A 15,365-nucleotide genomic window follows, 5' to 3' on the forward strand; every position below is an offset into this window, starting at 1 on the left:
GTTTCTTGCCCAGGCACTCGGTGTGTCTGTCAGTTCACAGAAACCTGCTCCCTTTTCAATAGGCCTGTCATGCCTTATTCTCTTCAGGTTTGTTTTTTTTTTTTCCCAACAAAGCAAAACGGAGCTTTGTACCATCTGAATGAACTTCAAAGTGGCTAGAAAGGGCATCCTGGGTTCCTGGCACTTGTCATTGTCTCCCTTCAGGTCTAATTACTTCCAAATGCTCACAGATGCTTTGAAGAAACTTGGAGGGGGAGGCATGAAAGGTGGAAGAGGAAAAATGAGACTCAAAGCAGAGGGAGTGCAGAATGTTTTACCAAAAGAGTTGATTGATTTCTTATATAAATGACACCCAAATGTAAACAGGGAATGAATGTGTGCGGCCACTGGCAGCGGGAATGTGGAAGCACTACGTACAGCTGCTACTCTAAATCCTTCCTGTGCAAAGCAAGCCCTTCTGCCACTTGATAGGCTATAAAAGACATACCACAGCAAACAAAAAAACCATTCAAATAATGTTTAAAGTTTATTACTCTCTAGTGGATTAAGCATGGGCTGAGCCTAAGCTCCACAGGACTGTCAGTATCTTAGTTCCCATGCTGTCAGGGAACGTCACACAAATCAGAGGTAGACAGTGGCTAGAGCTGCCTTGCTGAATTTATGCAGGATATATTATGGGGAAACTAAGAGCAATTGCTAATGATAGGTGGTGAAATACTTGTGCTGGTGGTTTTGGTTTCCAGGACTAGAATACACAGTAGTGTTTGGGAGGTGCCTTCAGATGTGCTAGTCCTTGTTTTTTGAAGAGCATGGGTGACATCAAATAGTACGATTTGCTTRGCTGATTTGCTTAGCTGTTTCAATTGTGTCATTTTTTGTAAAAGGCTAGCACCGTAACTATCCCCTGCAAGTACCTGACGTGGGAAAATGAGTTTAGGGACACAAGCAGTAATGTCAGTATTCCTGGGGCAATTTTAAGTGTAGGGGCTTCACAYTGCTGACTGTGTTTCCTCAGGCAGTTCTGCCCGTGCTTGTCCCTTGTGTAATACAGCTGTGAATCAAGCCACATTGAACCACAAGAATGAAAATTTGCTATCTTCAGTAGCTAGACAAGAAGTCTTATTCCCCTTTCCTATACAAAGTTACATTTAGCTGCTGCTGCTATTCAATTACTACTTTACTATGGATCTCCACACCAGCACTTTTCTTCAGTCAGTGCTTGTGTGTGTTAGGGAACTCGAACCTTTTTTAGGATCAAGACTGCTTTTCAGAGCAACAGCTTTGGGACTGCTGTTTCCATAGGAGTCAGAGATGAGGATCTGGAATCTGGAAAAGGCAAGAAAGTAGRTTTGAATTCTTTATGGGGGACAAGATGCCCTGACATCTAATATTCTGGGCTCTTCACTAAGGAAGGTACTTGCTACAAGGGTTCCTGCCCTGCCACAGAACCTGGAGACACCTGATGAGCTGGATTTGTTCCAGTATCACTTCTGCTATAGTAGCTGAACTCATTCCTGGGATTGTAGGACATTCAAAGGTAGCATTACTTGCCTTTTTTTTGCTASTGCCCTTTTTTTTAGCAATGGTTGTGGGGCTGAAGGCTGAACTAGGTCAGTTCCTTCATTGCGTGTGTTGTGCAGCTGAACAGTTGTCTTGGCTGAGAAGCTGCAGTGCAGAGGACTGGGGACTGTCACCAGAAYGCGTATTAAAACTGTGGTTTTGGTGAGGTTCCCAAGTGGCTGGTGTCCTGAGCGATGACCCTGATAGCTCCTGGCTCAACGTGCASAGTGACCTCCTGAGCCTGTGTCTGTCACAGCTGTTGTGAGCAAAGGACTGCTCCCAATTGCTGATCTTACAGCCCCCAGAGCCAGCGGCACCAGCGGGCAGGCCCTGAGCCACGCTGCCATCAGCTGTGCTCCGTGCWGCTGGCCACGCTTTTCCTCCTAAAGCCAGTGGGGTTGTTGGGTCCTGCCCACATGTGTAAGGTTTCTTATTTCACAGTGGCCCCCCTGCTGCCAGAGGGGCCAGGCTGTCCCGTGATGTGGGATTCTCACACATGCTGTTTGTTATTTTGTCCTTTTTTCCTTTCGTCTTACAAAGATTTAGGGAAGAGGGTGGGTAAGGGGGAAACTCTGCAAGTCTTTGAAGTAACTTGACTTTTGATGATTAATTGCAGCAAAGAGTGTACACAAGGAGGAGAGACCCGKTTTTAACTTATTGATGTTTCTTTGTGAGAACAAATTTATAGCAGAGGAGGAGCAGCCTCTCAGAATATTGAATGGTTAAAAGGTTCTAAGCATGCTTTGATGTCACAGCCCTGCAGAAATACAGGAAGGTAGTGAGGGATATACACTGTTTATTTATAAAATAAAGATCAGTTACCTGCTCTTGGCAAGAGCCTGTGACTGAGCTCCTGTTTATGACCCATTAATTAGAAAGGTTTGCATTTGCACCTGGAATTGCCGTCACAGCTGAAAACTGGATGGTATTTCCAGCCATTAAATCCTTCCACCCATCTCTGTGAAGCAACATCTCTTTCTCACTTTAGCTGAGAAAGCAACACTACCTTTACCGTGCTGTGAAGTACATGCCACTGTTTCAGAAGTAAGGTAGGAAAATGGAAACCAGTTACGCACTTAGTGGAACAAAACAAGCCTGTGGTAGCCTTTTCTCAAAAACAGCATCTGACAGCATCGTTGCTGTGGACTGCGTTGTGCTTGGTAAAGGAGAGAGGAAACAAGCAAAATGGCAGAGGAAGAGAAAATTKAAACTTTTTGTCCCAGCACTGGATTCTGAGGCTGAGACACATTTGCTGTCCGCTCAGGACTCTCTGTTGACAGGCGACATATGCKTCAAGAGGCCTCTAGAAATCTAGAAGCTGTAAGGAGAGAGCAGCAAGCTAGTCAACACACAGGTTAGGTTCCCAAACCACCTCCCAAGAGGATGAGGATTAGGCTTTTCAGCACACATAGTCATCCTGCTCCCACTGCAGTTCAGGCCCACTGTTACATACCAGCTGCGGCAACACCTTCTCCAGCTGGTCCGTATCCACCTTGTTGAGGTTTTCTGCCCGAGCCTGCCGCGCTGCCCGCGCTGCCGCTTCTGCAGCACAATGAAAGACAAGGGCACGAGTGGGGTCAGGGCTCTGCCACGGGCGCGTCCTGCCCGGGTGCCAGGCTGCTTTCCCGGGAGGAGGGAGGTGGCCCAGCGCCCCGGGTGAGTCCGGAGAGCTGGCTCAGGACCTCAGCTGTGCAGGAGGCAGCRGAGCTGAAGCACGAGGGGATGAGTCGAGGGCCAGCCAAGTACTTGGGGAGGAGCCGGAGCCCCTCGCCGTGGGGYGGCCCTGGGCGCTCACCTCGGACGAACACCTTCAGCAACTCGGCCAGCAGCAGCTGTGCGTCGGCGCTGACTGCAACGACAAGGCGGTCAGGGGAAGCGGGGCCTCGCTCCGAACCACCCGGCTCCGCCCGCCCTCGCCGTCTCCATACCTCGGATCCTCCCGTCCTGGAAGTGCAGGCGGAGAAGCCGCTCCACGGTGTCCTGCGYGGAGAGAGGAACGGATGAGCGGGGCCGCGCCCACTGCCCAGGGCAGCGCCCCTCGCCCGCAGCGGCCGCACCTTCCTGAAGCCCCCGGCGCGGCCGTCCCGCCGCTCCATGTTCCGCGCAGCGCCCGGCCCGCCCTCAGCGAGCGGTTCCGGGGCGAGGCGGCGGCTCCAGGGGCAGTTCCGGCGGGGCCATGGAGCGCCTGGAGCGCGAGTACGCGCGGCTCTGCGCGGCCCCTCAGGAGGCGGTGCTGCGGCGCCTGCGGGAGCTGCCCGGGCCGCGGGGCCGCCTGGAGCTGGCGGGGCACAGCCTCTCCCTGCAGACGTGCGCTGCCCTGGCCCGGCTGCTCCCCGGCGCCGCGCCCTTGGCCGCGCTGGCCCTCGGCGACTGCGGCTTGAGCGAGGAAGGTGCGCTCCGGGCCGCCCTCGGAGCCGTTTCAGGCCGGGGCGGGGCGGGCAGGGAGGGCGCCCGTGTCTCGGGGTGCCCAAAGTGCCCGGTCCATGAGCGTGCGGGTGGTTCTCCCTCCGTCTTGGAGGATACGGCACTTTTGTTGGCCCTGGACGGACGGGACAGTCGGAATGGGTAAAGTAGCCGGCGGTGAGTGGGCTCCGTGGGCAGCACATCAGTGTCCGCAGAGCCTGTGCAGGCGTGGGCTGACTCAGGTGGGTGTACAGGCTGACAGGTAGTTCTCCGTCCGGACACYTTTTCGAGAATATATAGTTTTCTGCCCTGAAAGCTCAGGCTCACATTTTCCAGCAGCAGTGGCAGTCTACCAAGTCATTTGTTTATCGCAGCCGTGTCTCCTGAGCTGGCTGTTTGACAGGATGATACACTGGGATGATACGCTGCCGGTTTAGGCAGAGGGTTTCACGGATGAAATAAACAGCTTTTTTTTTTTTTTTTTTTTTTTTTTTTTTTTTTTTTTTTTTTTTCTTCTACTCAGGTGTAAGACTTTTGTTGCATGGTCTTTGCTCCAACACCACAGTCAAATCTTTGGATCTGAAGGTGAGTCTGTTCAAATAGAATTAAGACTGTTCTGTGATGAAGGGAAAAAAGGAGCACAGGCTTAGTCAGAATTAGAACTGAACGGTCCTGTGCAAGGTTGTTCAATAAGATGTATGCGCCTATAAAGTTTTTGTTCTCAGGTGACTCATTGCTTGACTCATTAACATTATGTCACAATTTTCCAAAGTTTCTTTGTAGATCATCATTATCCATTTTTATTCAGTTACTCTATTTTCATAGGAAGTTATTGCTTTATATCTTTTGTCAATTGCTGCTTGGGCAGATGAGGCACATGTAGACTTTTTTTAGGGTTTCTGTATTGATCGGTGAGTTACCAGCTATTTTGCTTGTGTTTCTATAGAGTTTATCTAGCTTGCCAGTATCTATCGACCCGTGAGGGATTTGARCTATCTGCCTCCTGAGAGTGACTTTCTATCCATGTTCCTCTGACCTACAGCCATTCCTTTGAATTTAYAGTTACAAACTGGAAATTCGCATCACAGTCACAACTGTATCACACATTTCTTACTTGTGYTAGTGTTAACAGACCCCTTTTTAAYGAAGTATGTTAAAATAATTGKTCTTGTCTGGAATCTGTCCCATTGTGTGTGGCCCATGCTGATYCTGTGCTATCTTGAATTTTTGCAAGCTCTCAGTCATGGTGCCTTAACAAGACCAGTGGTGTGTATGGATCCACTGTTCCTCCAGGTTTTTTCATTTTGTGGAAAATAATGTGAAACAAATGGTGATTGGACCATCTTTGCTGACTGAAATTGGCATTACAGCTGGGGTGCATCTCGTGGTGTTTGATGGTCTAGGTGGACTGGGACAGACTTAGCCTGCTGATCTCCTGAAACTTCTTTTCAGGGAAATAACCTACGAACCGAGGGAGCTGAGGCTTTGGGAAAACTTCTTAGGCAGAACAAATCCATCAGGAGGTAAAAAAAAGTATCTGCGTCTCTTTGTGCTGTTCCTGCCCGATAGAGCACAACAATTGAAAAGGGTTAAGGGTGTTTTTTGTTGGGGTAGGAGGAATGCCGAGTGGTGCAATTTCKTGTGAGAAGTGGGACAGGCAAAGACATGAGAACTACTGGTGTTCTTTCGGAGGATGCTGGGCCCTGGCAGCATCCTGCTCTCTGAGACCAAATCTGCTCAGAGCTGGATGTTTGACAAGATATACTGTGATCCATGTATCATTCAAGCTCATGCAGCTGTCTTTACTCTAACAGCAATCCTGTCTGATTTCCCTAGCCTAACCTTAGAATGGAACAGCCTTGGCCTGTGGGAGGAGGGCTTCTCTTTTTTCTGCCAAGGACTGAGAGCAAACAACTGTCTTCAGCAGCTGGATCTGCGCAATAACCAGATTAACCACCAAGGGGCTGGAGAGCTGGCCATGGCACTGACACAAAATGCCAGCCTTCAGGAGCTGGGTAAGAGTTCTTTGCCCATGTACAGATATGCATGCAAACACACACCTGTATCTTCAGGTTCCTTTCAACTTGCCCCAGTTTATTCCAACTGGTTGGTGTCATTCCCAGTTCCTGTCAGTCTGGTGTGCTTTGCGGGTTTTCTGCAAGGAGAAGTCACAATCCTATGGCCTTTGGAGAATGGGAACTGTAACTGGAATCTTTGGAACCAGATGTGCAGAGAAGAATTAYGTACTTGAAGCAGAGCAGTTTTTAGTGGAGGAGGAAGTGTTTTCATTCCTGTTTGTGGTTTCTGTTGKCATGCCTCATGACATATTCTTAATACTTACTTCACACTTGCTTTGTCCTTACATGGAATTTTGATGGAATTTCCTTCAGGAGAATGTGGCTTTTGTTGCCACACAGATTCTGACTGTGGAAGGAAGGCTCATGAGGGCCAAATGGGAGAGGCAGACTTGTGTAGATTTTCAATTGTCATGGCTTCCTGCAGTTTATTCAAGATTTATCCTTGCCTTTCCTGCTTTGTCACCTTCCCTCCCTCTCTTAAAAGGGATCACAATATTCACCTGTGTTTATGCTAAGACCAGCTGGGATTAGTTAATCRTGCTTGTAGATATATAAAGAGCATAGGTTCTTTTGACCCCTGCATTTTTCAGATGTATGACTACCGTGATGAAAGTGTGCCTTCTGTGTAGATTTGCGATGGAATAACATTGGGCTTCTTGGTGGTCGAGCTTTGCTGAACTGCCTGCACAGCAACAAGACCCTGAAGAGGCTGGAGCTTGCAGGGAACAAYGTTCCTGGTGACATCCTGAAAGCTGTGGGTAAGTATGATGTCTTGTGCAGCAGTGGATCACTTAAATCATTTCCCAGTTGAGCACTTGCAGGGATGTAGGGCAGCTGCGGCTCCAGAAGAGAGCTAACCCTCCTTCCCTCCCTTTATCAAYAGCATTTTCACAGTGCCCTGTGTCGCTTCCTCTTGTCCATCAGTGAGGGCTAGTCAAGCTGGAAGCATCACTTTCACCAGCAAGAGCAAAAAAATAATTTAAATTCAGCTATTAGAGACTGCTGTGCCACATGAGTGTGGGAGAACTTGAGACTTTTCTTCCTAGTTTGCCTCTGACAAGCCTGGTTTTGATGTGGCTTCCACAGCACACCCTGTGTCATTGTGCTGCCCACAGCAGAGTTGGACAGGTCTGCTGAGGCTGGGCTGYTGATTACCCCACACACAGTGCTCTCTCTTTGATCCCATTCCACCTTGTGATGAGAGTCTCTCTACGTGGGCCAGCCTGAGGAGGGCAACTGTCCTGGTGCTTCTGATAGCCAGGTGTCATGCTGAGTGCTGGCTCTTCCTGCAGTGCTTGCTGTTCTGTTTGCAGAACATGCTTTAGAAACTTAGGCATGCTCTCCTGCTCTCTCTGCATCAGAACAAGCCTTGGATCACAACCAAGACCGTGAGGCTATCCTGARTGAGGCCCAGAACCAAGTGAACATCCTCAGCAAGGAGCTTTTGAGTCTGAAGGATGAGAAGAACAAGCAGGTCAGCAGATGCTGGCAGTTCAAGTGGGGTGGATAGAATCCTTTGCTTTCCCCTGAGGTCCCCACAGAACACTCAGTGATGGTATTATTGTGCATCTGAAGTTGCATGTGCGTTTTTATGGTCAGGCACATGGCGTGGTTAAAGTACATTGGGTCCTTCMTCTGGCCTGTGTTGCCTGGGAGTCAAGTGATAGTGTAGGTATGGACACATCCCTGCTGAACATTGTCACTCTGGATTCTGCAGGAGTTTGTTTGTGCTTTTGTTTTTTCCTTTTGCAATTGGTTTGATATTTTCCAAGTTGTGTAAACCTAGAGATCTGAGTCTGTTTTCCATCTTGACACCTCAGGATGCAGARTTCCTACAGCTGATGGCTTCATTCAGATGTGCTAATAAACCCATCACGCCTCCAGTTTGCTTCCARTAGAGTGGCCTGACATGTCTTCACCTGTTCCTGGGAAGGGGAAGAGGAGAAATGCAAATGCTTGTAGCTGATGCAGTTCATTTTCTCACTGAATTTTTCCTTGTTCACAGTTCATGGATTTTGTGGACACTGTAGACAAGCAGAAAGAAGAAAAAGCCAGGAGTGAAAGGTGAGTTGGATTTCTAAGTGTTTTCTGCTCWTTGGTGGCAGAAATTGAGGCCTCTCTGTTTTCTGGCAGGAGCTACCCACCTTATTTTTTTTTTCCTTTTCCACTCCCAAATGCAGAACGTCTGCAGCACGAGTCAGCCAGCTACAGGAAGCATTGGATGAACAGTACTCCATTATGAATTCTTTGAAAACCAAGTATGGAGAAAAACATTTGCCTTCCCACTGTTTGTGCTGTACATGCAGTGCCAAGCAGAGCTTCTAATAAGGGGGATAATCTTGTAGGGCCACTGGCTTACTGTTTTCCTTAGTTCTGCAGTAATATCCAGAAATTGCACTCAGATTGAGCCTTTGAGTTTGCCAAGCTAGATACTTAGCCTGCTTTTAAATAAAGTTATAGTGCATTGGTGTAAGAGCAAGTGAATAACAGAGGGTGGGAAGAAAGAGAATGGACTGTGCAGATGGGATGGGGGCATGTTCCTTGCACRGTTTACAGCCTGGCAAGAATCTGTAGCCTTTTCCCCTGGCAGCTGACARTATTGTCTGAGAACCTCTGCAGGTATGGAGGAGCCTGGCCTGGGAACAGTGAGGAGAGGTTGCTCAAAAGAAGTGTTAGGTTTTGCAGAGCCATATCAATGTGGCAGTGGTTAGACTTAAACACTGCTGAGCCTGGCTAGTTTATTCTCCCAGGTAAAGGCAGTATTACTATGCTATGCAGTGGTGTGCACATCCCACTTTCACAGAATAAGCAAATTGCTTCTGCTACACGTATGTAAAATTCTGTCTCTGATTTTGAACAACCTTGCAGTGGTGTAAAATAGCTAGCTTTGTTTGGGGAGAGCAGGCAAATCCTGGAGGGGTATGGGTGGGGAAAATGACTCATGGAAGACAATGCAGGGCAAAGGCAATGGATACCAGAACAGTGGGCTCTGAGAAGTCCATGGTTATTGTTTGCAGATGCTGCTGTGTACAGAGGTCAGTGGTGTCCTTTTCCCAGGAGCAAAAAAATGCCTCATTAGCCTGATTCCCTCCACTGCCAGATGGACATTAGCAATTTGTACCTGGTAGCAGAATGAGCTCGCTGCAGTGTTTGCCTTGGAAAAGACTCCCTGAAGTGCTTCTCTTTATAGGCTGCAGATGACTGAAGCTGCCCTGGCTCTGTCTGAGCAGAAGGTGCACAACTTGGGAGAGCTGCTGAATGCCATGAAACAGGAACAGAACAGTGTGGCTGAGTGCCACTTCAAGCAACTCCAGCAACAAAAGCAGGTGAGCTGGATAAGTCCTAGTTACATTTGAGAGCAGGGCTATAGGTCATAGCGGGTTTGTGTAGATTTAGGGGATACTGGATAGAATGGGAAAACATGATTTTTAGTACTAGTTGGTTAACTGAAGCCACTGTGACAAAAATTATCRTGTAAATTAGATAGATGAGTGCCAGTTGTGAAGAGGAGCCATGGTGTTTATGGGGTAGATTTGAGTTAGCTGGGTGTGAGGTTGGTTAGTGTAGGTTGGTAGTGCAAGAACTAGGGTGAGTACAGGTTTTTTATTTTGATTCTGTTTGCAGGAAAGTGCTGATCGGGAAGGGAAGCTTCTGCATGACTTGTCTGCCGCTGATGAGAAAAATCTGCTGCTGAGAAACCAGGTAGGAACCCAAGTCCAAGTCTGAGAAGTGACTCTTGGACATATGTAGCATCTGTTCCATACATATTTTCTGCTTTGGTCCTTGGTTGTGTCCCCTCATTGTCCTGTACAGCCAACTTTCTCTGCTAATAGGAAAAGAAAAAGCTTTGTGATGGTAATTTCCTTGTAGGTGGATGAGTTGGAAAGGAAGTGCAAAGTTCAGCAGGATCAGCTGTTCCAGGTAAAACAAGACTTGACGAGTACAACGGCAGAACTGAAGCTGCGGGCTGTGCAGGCTGAAGGTGAGTGCAGCAGTGGGAGCAGCTTGGGGACACCTGTGGGGGGGATGGCTGCTCCTGAGTCAGTGGCACAGGCAGCCCAGGAGAAAAGGCTGGCAGAGAATGTGATCAAGTATGAATATAGGCTCTGTGGCAGGAATGCCAGAGCTGTGATCTGCCTGCTGTTAATCTGTAGAACGTCTGGAAATGGAGAAGAGAAGATTTAAACAAAGCCTTGAAGAYGTGGAATCCCTTCGGGTAAAAGAGGTAAGGATGGGGTTTCTGCAGCATCCTGGTTAGTCTTTCTTTTGTCCTAACATGCTTCACCACTGGAAATTATTTTTACTGTCAGGTGCTCTTCAAAAACTTGAAAAGGTTAGTGGGCTCAGATTTATTGTGAGAATAATAAGCCATTTTTTCAAGCAAACCTTGGCTGAAGAGATCACAAGACTTTCTACCAGCTAGTAAGATTTTCTAGCTTTCATGAGTATGGGCCAGAGTGGTATGTTATGCTMCAAGAGAGGCTGTGAARATGGCCTTTGTGTTGGTCTGTGCACAGAAGTAGTACAAATAAGGGATCTTTTCCTGCTTATGAAATAAATACATTTTAGTTTTAATAACTTACACACATGTGATCCTTTAACAGCTCAGCAGGCTAGTTCCAAGGGGAGTTGTGTCTGAGTGTGGACAGGCCAAATCAGTTCTCTTTTCAGTGTTTACTGAGGCTTGAAATCTCTCCAAAATAAATAATACTAATAGATTTCTCTGAAGATATTGARATCTTTTAAGATAAGACACAGGCCAGGAAGATTTTAGCAACATTGCTTCTAGAAAATCAATCTCTTGTATTTTGTATCACTTGACAAGGAGAGCCTGGACTCTGTATCTTCCTTGTGGCCTGGGAGAATTCTCTGTCTTAAAATTCCTGGTTTCTAGAGGGCAGATGCTATCTCTATTACAGTTTACTAGTGGAGTTCTGGGAGAGGTAAGAATGTTTCTTTGGTGGTGAGTGGGTCAATGAGAGGATGCTTTGCTCCCATGATAATTGGTCCTGCTGCTATGCCTGGAGATGGGAAGGGTTGTCTGTCACTTGACCAAATGGTTTCTACTGCTTTGCAGGTGGATCGTATGACACAGCACATGGAGGCCAGTGAGCATTCCATGCAGAACAGGATCCAGAGGCTGGAGGCCATCAGGATATCTCTGGAGGAGGTGAGAAAAGGTGCATTTGAATACTTACATAGCGGTGTGAAGAGAAGGCTGCCCAGGAAGTTTTGTGAAGTGAACATGGTTAGTCTTACCAAGATCTGACTTTACAGGTTTCCCATGTTGTCCAAAGAAATGTAGCATGTTTCTCCATACCTATTTCCCTAGCTACATCCAGCACTGGTCTCTCCTATTCCCTTGTTTTGGAAGGCTTTACCCATTACTTCCTCTCATATAACTGAAATTCACATTGAATTTAGATAGCAGTGTTGGAGTGAAGAAAGGTTTATCATCTTGGTTTGTTTTGCTGCCCAAATGAGGAGAGCTGTGTCATATTGCAGCCTGCAACTGGAAGCTGCTGATGTTTTCTGGTCAGTTTTGCAGCAATGCAGCTTCTCTGTCTGGAATGATTTCTCATGTTTCCGTGGCAGGAGCTGAGCCAAGTAAAAGCAGCTGCCCTCAGTGAGCGAGGACAGGCAGAAGAGGAGTTAATGAAGGTCCGGAGTCAGGCACGCTTGGAGGAGGTAAGGACAAGACCTGGCTGTGGGCCCTGCCCCTGTGGGAAGACAGTGGTTTGCCGACCAAGCCTGTGTTTTAGTCTTGGGGAGCTGCTAAGTAAGTCCTCTTTCTCTGTTTCACTGAGCTGCAAATGGGTGCGATTGCTGAGGAAGGAGCCCTGAAAAATCTGATTTGAATTTTCTTCAGTAGCAACAGAACCAATGTGGATGTTGTCATGGCAGATTTAGGTTGCCAACTTCTGAAGCCACCAACCAGATGTTTATCCTTCTGTTCAATGGCAACTTTCATGGGGTGTTCCTGTTTCTCTGAACTCTGAGAAAGTTCCTCAGGTGACTACTGCTGCTGGCTAAATAAAGTCACTGTAGTATTGAACTCCATAAAAATAGCAATGAAGTTAATATCCTGTGAAAGAGAACAAGGGATGAGTAAAATATGCAAAAGCTATTAGAACATTTACTTATTTGCAACATCACAAGATGCTTCGCTGAGTTACAGACATAGGAATTGCATATGTGGGACCCAGCACATGCTTAGCTCCTTACAGTGGTGCAGCAGAGCCATTTGAGGTATGTAGGAAGTGAAGGTAGACCCTGACTGTAAACACTTGGTGCATCTGCCAAGGACCTGTCTCTGTTTCTCAGTCAGTTGAGCGTTTCAGTGCTCTCCCTGTCAAGAGGGAGCAGCTTGGGGTCACTCCTGAATGGAAGGAGCAGGCCTGTGTCCTGTGTTTGTTCTTCTGAGCCAGTTGACTCAATAAAGGGCTCACTGTATTAGGAACAAAGAGGGGAGAATCCCTTCGCAGGAATGGAGTGGGATTGTTATTTTCATTTTTTTGTGTCTTACAGCAGCAGCGACTAGAACACCTAAAAGAGAAGCTGCGGTTGATGACTGAGTCGAGGGACGAAGCTCAGAACTGCTGCCTTAAGCAAAAAGAAATGGTTGCTGAGGCCCAGGCTAAAGCCAAACAGTTGARCCTGTATGCTGATGGACTCAGGAGGCGGCTGGATGAACTTCAGCAGGTAATTCGAACTGGAGGAGAGAGTAACCCCGGGCAGAACAAGTTGTTGAAGTTGTTTGGTTGTTCATGGATTTGTCTTTGTGTGTCAGGACCTTGACAGTAAGGAAGAGGAGAAAGTGGCAGAGCTAAATAAGGTGAAAGTGGAATTGCAGGAGCAGATTGGGCACCTGGAGGCTGAACGYGCAGCACAGGATGGGCTGAGAGAGAAGATTGCAGCTCTGGAAAGACAACTGAAAGGTGATGGATCCTTTCATGCTTCTCAAATGGTAATGTTGAGTTATCCTGCATTGGGCCTGGACCTGAGCTGAGCTCACGGGTAATGCTTCCTACCTGTGCATACACCTATGAGTTGTACTCTGCATCCTGGTGTATTTACATTTCTCATTTTATAGAGACCAAGACTCAGATGATGAGCCAAAGCTGCACAGCAAGCACAGTGTTTGGATTTCCTGCACAGTGAACTGTGCATTCTGTCTGAGCAAAATCTCTCATGTTGTCCCATGCAGCTTGTCTTGTGTGTCTGTTGACCATCCCACTTCATTGCCTTTGGCCTGTTGTTATTACTTATTCTAGGGATGTCCTGGTTTTCTTTACTAATGCTGCTTTTTCACAGCCCTGTCCAGTAATCACCGTGAAGCACTGCTGGACAAAGAAGGTGAGATCTCTCTGCTGCTGGAGAAGCTGAGAATGAAAGAGGCCGAGATCTCCAGGATGAGGGAAGAGGAGGCCCAGCGAGCAAGTTTCTTGCAGAATGCCATCATGGTGTATGTGCAGGGATCTCCCTTGGGAGCCCACAGTTCTAGGAGGTGAAAGTGTGACATAAAGGATCCAATTACCTGCTGGCAGGGAAAGGGTGAGTAACTCAGGTACAACACCTTCCTAAATGAGGTGGTTTTCTCAGAGTGGAATGACACAAAGGCTTGCAAACAGAAAATTGCTGTTGCTGTTCAGAAATCATCCTCCTGACAACATAAAGGAGAGGAGGAAGCAACCATCCAGGCTCATGGGTCTGCGTCTATGATGCCTTTTCCCCTGCACTGCCACAGCCTGTTGGTGCAGGGGTTTACTGGTTACTGGGGGGTTTCTATGKTCCCTGGGGGGTTCTGCTGCACCTTCTGTTTGGATGCCAGGGCTGTTCATAGAGATCGAAGGTGCCAGGAGTGTTTACAGTTCCCTGTGGGCCAGAGCAATTTGCTTTGCTTGTGGGATCCTGAAACTGCTGGAAACACCAGATGCTACCCACTTGTGCTTTTTCACCCAGTCTTTACAGATGGAAGCAGAGTCTGACAGGGCCCTCTCTGGCTCATTTACCCTCCCTGCTGTGGCTCTTGCTGTATTGGTGGGCAGTAGATACGCATTTGGCATAGACAAAAACAGCTGTACCAAGGGACTTTGGTGGCAGCACTGTCCATATCCTGGTAGCACAGCTGGGCTTTACCTGTGGTTAAACTTTTACAAGACTGAGTGGTAGGGGAAGGGCGAATGGGTGATCAGGTGTCAACATCTGTGCTTCTTCACTGTGAACTTCAACACTTAGCTGAAGATGTTGTGGCCAGTATTGCAAGAGGATTTCATTTCATTATGGCAAATGGCAAAACTGTTCTGGCTTCTCAGGCTCCTGGAACTGAGTGCTTTGGCCTTAACCTGGAGAGGAGTGATGCTTCTGGCTTGACACTGGGGAATTGGTTCTTACAGCACAAAGGGGAGAAAGAAGGTGCTTCGTTTCCTGGCAGCACAAGTCCTTGCATGATCTGGAGAAAGGGAAGGGTTAGGAGAGTCTCAGAGAAAGCAGGAACTGCTGTCATGCTTTAAGACCATCAAGCAACTCCGCCGTGGGAGCATATCTTGGAGTACATATTTTAAGAGGCACCTGGAAAATGAAAGTTTCTGTATGGACTGGTTGGTTCGTGTTTATGGTTTTTTATATAAGGTTTCATCTCCTTTTTTAATAAACTTTTGCACTTTGCCGTTAACACTGTGCAGTGACAAACTGGATGTCTGGTTGATATGGAGGGTGGGGCTTTCTGCTGTGTTCCTCTCCTGAAGACCCTGCCAACCTGTCCTGAAGCTAAAAGGCTATTACAGGTGGATAAGATGGGTATTGTTTTGGTTCTGGACTAAGATAAAGGCAAAAAAGGTGAGAAGCTGTTCCCTAGTCAAAACGAGAGACCCTGTGGGAATAGCTATTTTGTCTGTGGCTGTTGGGCAGCACTGCAGACGCGCAGGTAAGGGAAAAGCAAAGCCTGTTGTTTTCAGACAGGGCCACTACTGTGGGCACACCTGTGTTCCTGGCAGGGTACRTGGGAGGTGAGGGAAGCCAAAAACCGTCTGCCTTCAGGATTTTTGCTGGTCCAGCTTTCTTTCTCAGCAGCTTTGGGCAGATGACGGCGAACTGTGCAGCTGCAGCGTAACGAGGTTTTAAAGCTTCGTTCTTGAGCCGGTGGGCGCCGATGCGGTAACCGGCCCCGAGCAGCACCCGCCGCGTCTTTCGAGGGGCGGGGCCGCCGCTTCCGTGTCCCACCGTGTCCCACCGGGTCCCACCGGGTCCCACCGGGTCCCACCGGGTCCCACCGTGTCCCACCGTGTCCCACCGTGTCCCACCGGGTCCCACCGGGTCCCACCG

General features: G+C 48.0%; 2 protein-coding genes and 1 long non-coding RNA gene across 8 annotated transcripts; 1 reads left to right on the forward strand and 2 right to left on the reverse strand.

The window, feature by feature from the left end:
* Positions 1-43: 43 nt before the first annotated feature.
* CENPX (centromere protein X) lies at positions 44-3,733 on the reverse strand. 2 transcript variants are annotated; one of them, XM_057380439.1, is made up of 5 exons: positions 3,618-3,733; positions 3,489-3,540; positions 3,356-3,409; positions 3,014-3,102; positions 44-1,326 (listed from the first exon to the last, which is right to left on the reverse strand). In XM_057380439.1, the coding sequence occupies exons 1-5, from the start codon at positions 3,654-3,656 to the stop codon at positions 1,306-1,308; spliced, it is 255 nt and encodes an 84-aa protein (XP_057236422.1). In that variant the 5' UTR covers positions 3,657-3,733; the 3' UTR covers positions 44-1,305. The 2 variants fall into 2 exon arrangements, with proteins under 2 accessions (XP_057236422.1, XP_057236424.1); XM_057380441.1 differs by lacking the exon at positions 44-1,326 and adding an exon at positions 2,340-2,878.
* Positions 3,734-3,736: 3 nt separating this feature from the next.
* Positions 3,737-14,715, forward strand: LRRC45 (leucine rich repeat containing 45). Of its 5 annotated transcripts, none has more exons than XM_057380430.1 (18): positions 3,737-3,950; positions 4,487-4,548; positions 5,416-5,486; positions 5,800-5,978; positions 6,671-6,799; positions 7,403-7,515; positions 8,047-8,105; positions 8,222-8,299; positions 9,232-9,367; positions 9,666-9,743; positions 9,912-10,023; positions 10,196-10,266; positions 11,119-11,211; positions 11,637-11,729; positions 12,570-12,743; positions 12,832-12,979; positions 13,356-13,595; positions 14,357-14,715. In XM_057380430.1, exons 1-17 carry the CDS (start codon positions 3,737-3,739, stop codon positions 13,550-13,552), a joined length of 2,007 nt encoding a protein of 668 aa, XP_057236413.1. In that variant the 3' UTR covers positions 13,553-13,595; positions 14,357-14,715. The 5 variants fall into 5 exon arrangements, with proteins under 5 accessions (XP_057236413.1, XP_057236414.1, XP_057236412.1 ...); XM_057380431.1 differs by having other exon boundaries at positions 14,438-14,715; XM_057380429.1 differs by having other exon boundaries at positions 13,356-14,715.
* Positions 13,610-15,359, reverse strand: LOC130581996 (uncharacterized). Its single transcript, XR_008966283.1, has 2 exons — positions 15,264-15,359; positions 13,610-15,142 (listed from the first exon to the last, which is right to left on the reverse strand). It is a non-coding gene; the product is annotated as an uncharacterized LOC130581996 (long non-coding RNA).
* Positions 15,360-15,365: the final 6 nt, after the last annotated feature.

The sequence above is a fragment of the Malurus melanocephalus genome, unplaced genomic scaffold, assembly GCF_030028575.1.
Source record: "Malurus melanocephalus ecotype Western Australia unplaced genomic scaffold, MMel_1.1 scaffold_453, whole genome shotgun sequence".
Classification (NCBI taxonomy): Eukaryota; Metazoa; Chordata; class Aves; order Passeriformes; family Maluridae; genus Malurus; species Malurus melanocephalus.